Raw genomic sequence first — 3,855 nt, forward strand, 5'->3', positions numbered from 1 at the left:
GTGGCCTGGAAGCTGGGGTGAGACCTCTGTACTCGGCCCCCTGGCTCAGGGGTGTCCCTCCCGCAGGCTATGGTGGGCTCAGCCTGTCCATCGAGGGTCCCAGCAAGGTGGACATCAACACAGAGGACCTGGAGGATGGCACATGCAGGGTCACCTACTGCCCCACGGAGCCTGGAAACTATATCATCAACATCAAGTTCGCTGACCAGCACGTGCCCGGTGAGTGAGGCACCTTCCCCGTGGCTGGGCAACCCTTCTTGCCACACCCCAGGGTCCGCCCGCAGACCGTAACTTGTGCGGGACGTGGGTTGTGCTTTCTTCCTGCAGCCAGCCCCTTCTCCGTGAAGGTGACAGGCGAGGGCCGGGTGAAAGAGAGCATCACACGCAGGCGACGGGCCCCTTCGGTGGCTAACGTTGGCAGTCACTGTGACCTCAGCCTGAAGATCCCTGGTAGGAGCTACAGGAGCCAGGGAGGGTCCCAGGGAGTCCTAGGCGCCAGCCCGAGGCGGTCCCAAGCAGAGGGGCGGACCCTGGGTCTCCTGCTCACCAGGCTGTCCCCCACCTACAGAAATTAGCATCCAGGACATGACAGCCCAGGTGACCAGCCCATCAGGCAAGAGCCACGAGGCCGAGATCGTGGAAGGGGAGAACCACACCTACTGCATTCGCTTCGTGCCCGCCGAGATGGGCATGCACACCGTCAGCGTCAAGTACAAGGGCCAGCACGTGCCTGGGAGCCCTTTCCAGTTCACCGTAGGGCCCCTGGGGGAAGGGGGAGCCCACAAGGTCCGCGCGGGGGGCCCTGGCCTGGAAAGGGCTGAAGCTGGAGTGCCAGGTAGGCCTGCTTCCTGCGGGGCTCTTGCCCCTCCTGGGCGGGGGCTGGGGGGCAGGAGGGGGGCTAGCAGCCGTGCTTGGCGGGGGCCGACGCCGGGGGAGCGGCCCTCCGTGAGGACACACTGTACCTTCCCGCAGCCGAATTCAGCATTTGGACCAGGGAAGCTGGCGCCGGGGGCCTGGCCATTGCTGTCGAGGGCCCCAGCAAGGCCGAGATCTCCTTCGAGGACCGCAAGGATGGCTCCTGTGGCGTGGCCTATGTGGTCCAGGAGCCAGGTACTGAGGCGTGGCTGGGGCTGGGAGGCAGGACTCGGCTTTGGGCGCTGGTCTGGGTCTACGCGGACAGCCCTGCCCGGCTCCCACCCTCCCCCTTGAGGTCCCAGGGCCGCTCAGGCTGTCTGCGGTTGCGGGAGGTGGCAGGCTCGAATGCTGACGGGTGGGGACCTCCCGGCACGCCCTCTGTTCTCTCTCCCTGCTCAGGTGACTACGAGGTCTCAGTCAAGTTCAACGAGGAGCACATCCCCGATAGCCCTTTTGTGGTGCCTGTGGCTTCTCCGTCTGGTGACGCCCGCCGCCTTACTGTTTCTAGTCTTCAGGTGAGGCACCGAGAGAAACCGCCCGCCTGGGGCTCCTGGGCCCGGCCAGACCAGAGCCGCCGCACAGAGCAGGTCTTGGCCCTGTGTCGAGTGACCCGCCCAGCCCAGCTCGGGGCGCCGGGCTTCTGCTCTGGCCGGGTGCAGCCCACGCTTGGGGTCGGAGGAAGTACCCCTGACCGTCGCGTGGAGTTTTTCTCGTGTCTCAGCTCTAAAGGCTTTGAACAGAAGCCTGTGCCCCTTGAGCACCAGGGCTGAGGTTTAAAGAGGGACAGCCTGCCAGGGCTGAGGAGTGCTGCCCGCAGGGCGGGGCCACCCCCCTTCCTGCTGCCCGGTGTGTGATTGTAGAGCGTGGGTCGGGGAGCGGGGGTGTGTGCCTGTAGCTTGCTGCCCCTCGAGAATCCATGGCTCTCCCTCTTTAAACCAAGCTGGACGCCAGATGGGTAAGTGCAACCCAGTGGGATTCCTGCTTCTGGAGCCCTTTCCTTCCCTTGCCCCGCCCCAGCCCCTAACCGCGTCTGCTGTGCTTCCAGGAGTCAGGGCTAAAGGTCAACCAGCCAGCCTCTTTTGCAGTCAGCCTGAACGGGGCCAAGGGGGCGATCGATGCCAAGGTGCACAGCCCCTCAGGAGCCCTGGAGGAGTGCTATGTCACAGAGATCGACCAAGGTGAGGCCCTGTCCCTTCCCGGCCAGCCAGCCGTCTGCCCTGGCCCGACTGGGAGCGGTGGGCCTCCCCCCGGGCCTGGCCCACTGGCTGGGAAGCGGGCTGAGAGTACAAAGGGGAGGCGCAGACTCCGGAAGCAGCCGAGACAGGGCCCAGAGGCCTGGGCTCCTCCAGCCGGGCAGCGCTTCCCCAGCTTGTGACCCAAGCCCTTGGGGTACCTAGCTTGGCAGCCGTGCTGCTGGGAAGGAAAACACCTTCTGCGGGCCGTATAGTGCAGTCTCTTGAGGGAGAGACCCAAAGTCCAGTGATGGGGGCTGCCCAGGCCTTTGGCTAAGGCCTGGAACCCGGGGACAGCCCCGGGGGTGGGAGGAGCTGCCCAGCCCAATTTCACTGGTTCACAGCCTCATCCTGCCCCTTCCCAGCCGCGTGACCTCAAGCAAGTTCCCGCCTGTCTCTGGGCCCCAGTGAACACGTGGGGGATAAGGCGCTCACGGTAACCTTTGGAGAAGGAGGCGTCGAGGGGGGCATTTTGCCTACAGAAGATTTCAGTCCAAATGAGTCCTATCGGTAGCTTGGGCATCTAAAGCTTCACCCCTCAGGCTTCAGGAGGTCTGTGCAGTGGGGTGTGGGTGCCCAGCACGGTCTCCAGGAAAAGCTGAGTGGGCCCCCTAGACCTGCTGGACTCCACGCTGGCAGGCAAGGGAAGCCCCTCGCCGATGCCAGTTGCTCAGTTTTGGAGGAGAGACCCCAGGCCCACGGCACGTTCCTCTGCCCCTCAGATAAGTACGCCGTGCGCTTTATCCCACGGGAGAATGGCATCTACCTGATTGATGTCAAGTTCAATGGCACCCACATCCCTGGAAGCCCCTTCAAGATCCGAGTTGGGGAGCCTGGGCATGGAGGGGACCCAGGCCTGGTGTCCGCTTACGGAGCGGGCCTGGAAGGCGGCGTCACAGGTAGGTCAGTGGGTGCAGCTTCCAGTGTGTGAACACAACTGCTCGGGTCCCTCCTCCGAGCTCTCAGTGACAACAGGAGGCGTGCGGAGGTGACAAGGCTACACTGGGGGGCTGGGGTGGGGAAACGGGCCAGGCCGGCTCTGCCTAACCTCCCGCGCCCCCAGGGAGCCCAGCCGAGTTTATCGTGAACACAAGCAATGCGGGCGCTGGTGCCCTCTCGGTCACAATCGACGGGCCCTCCAAGGTGAAGATGGATTGCCAGGAGTGCCCTGAGGGCTACCGCGTCACCTACACCCCCATGGCACCTGGCAGCTACCTCATCTCCATCAAGTACGGCGGCCCCTACCACATTGGGGGCAGCCCCTTCAAGGCCAGGGTTACAGGTGAGCCTCGTACCAGACTGCGGCTACCCAACCCAGTGCGCGACACTCTGGCCACCTCTTAGCCCCTCCTGCTCTGCCCTGCAGGTCACCGTCTGGTCAGCAACCACAGCCTCCATGAGACGTCATCAGTGTTTGTGGACTCCCTGACCAAGACTGCCAGTGCCCCCCAGCACGGGGCCCCAGGCCCAGGTCCCACCGACGCCAGCAAGGTGCTGGCCAAGGGCGTGGGGCTGAGCAAGGCCTACATGGGCCAGAAGAGCAGCTTCACGGTGGACTGCAGCAGAGCAGGTGGGCGTCCTTCCAGGAGATGAGGCTAGACGTAAGAGCGGACGGCCAGTGCCTGGGAACATGGCAAGGGGAGCGAGGGCGGTGGGAGTGCCTTTGGGAGCGGGCCGCTTCCAGCCTGGGCCTCCCTGCCGTCTCCTC

General features: G+C 64.7%; 1 protein-coding gene across 2 annotated transcripts in view; it reads left to right on the forward strand.

Moving 5' to 3' along the window:
* Nucleotides 1-3,752, forward strand: part of FLNA (filamin A) — a 21,521-nt gene extending 17,769 nt beyond the window's left edge. For both annotated transcript variants that reach the window (XM_024742023.1, XM_024742024.1), the window contains 8 exons: nucleotides 332-450; nucleotides 569-835; nucleotides 973-1,110; nucleotides 1,315-1,430; nucleotides 1,961-2,093; nucleotides 2,870-3,046; nucleotides 3,211-3,429; nucleotides 3,514-3,752. In XM_024742023.1, the coding sequence (XP_024597791.1) occupies nucleotides 332-450; nucleotides 569-835; nucleotides 973-1,110; nucleotides 1,315-1,430; nucleotides 1,961-2,093; nucleotides 2,870-3,046; nucleotides 3,211-3,429; nucleotides 3,514-3,740 (1,396 nt within the window). In that variant the 3' untranslated portion in view covers nucleotides 3,741-3,752. The remainder of the gene's footprint in view (nucleotides 1-331; nucleotides 451-568; nucleotides 836-972; nucleotides 1,111-1,314; nucleotides 1,431-1,960; nucleotides 2,094-2,869; nucleotides 3,047-3,210; nucleotides 3,430-3,513) is intronic.
* The last annotated feature ends 103 nt before the right edge of the window (nucleotides 3,753-3,855 follow it).

The sequence above is a fragment of the Neophocaena asiaeorientalis genome, unplaced genomic scaffold (genome assembly GCF_003031525.2).
Source record: "Neophocaena asiaeorientalis asiaeorientalis breed wild unplaced genomic scaffold, Neophocaena_asiaeorientalis_V1.1 scaffold4098, whole genome shotgun sequence".
Taxonomy (NCBI): domain Eukaryota; kingdom Metazoa; phylum Chordata; class Mammalia; order Artiodactyla; family Phocoenidae; genus Neophocaena; species Neophocaena asiaeorientalis.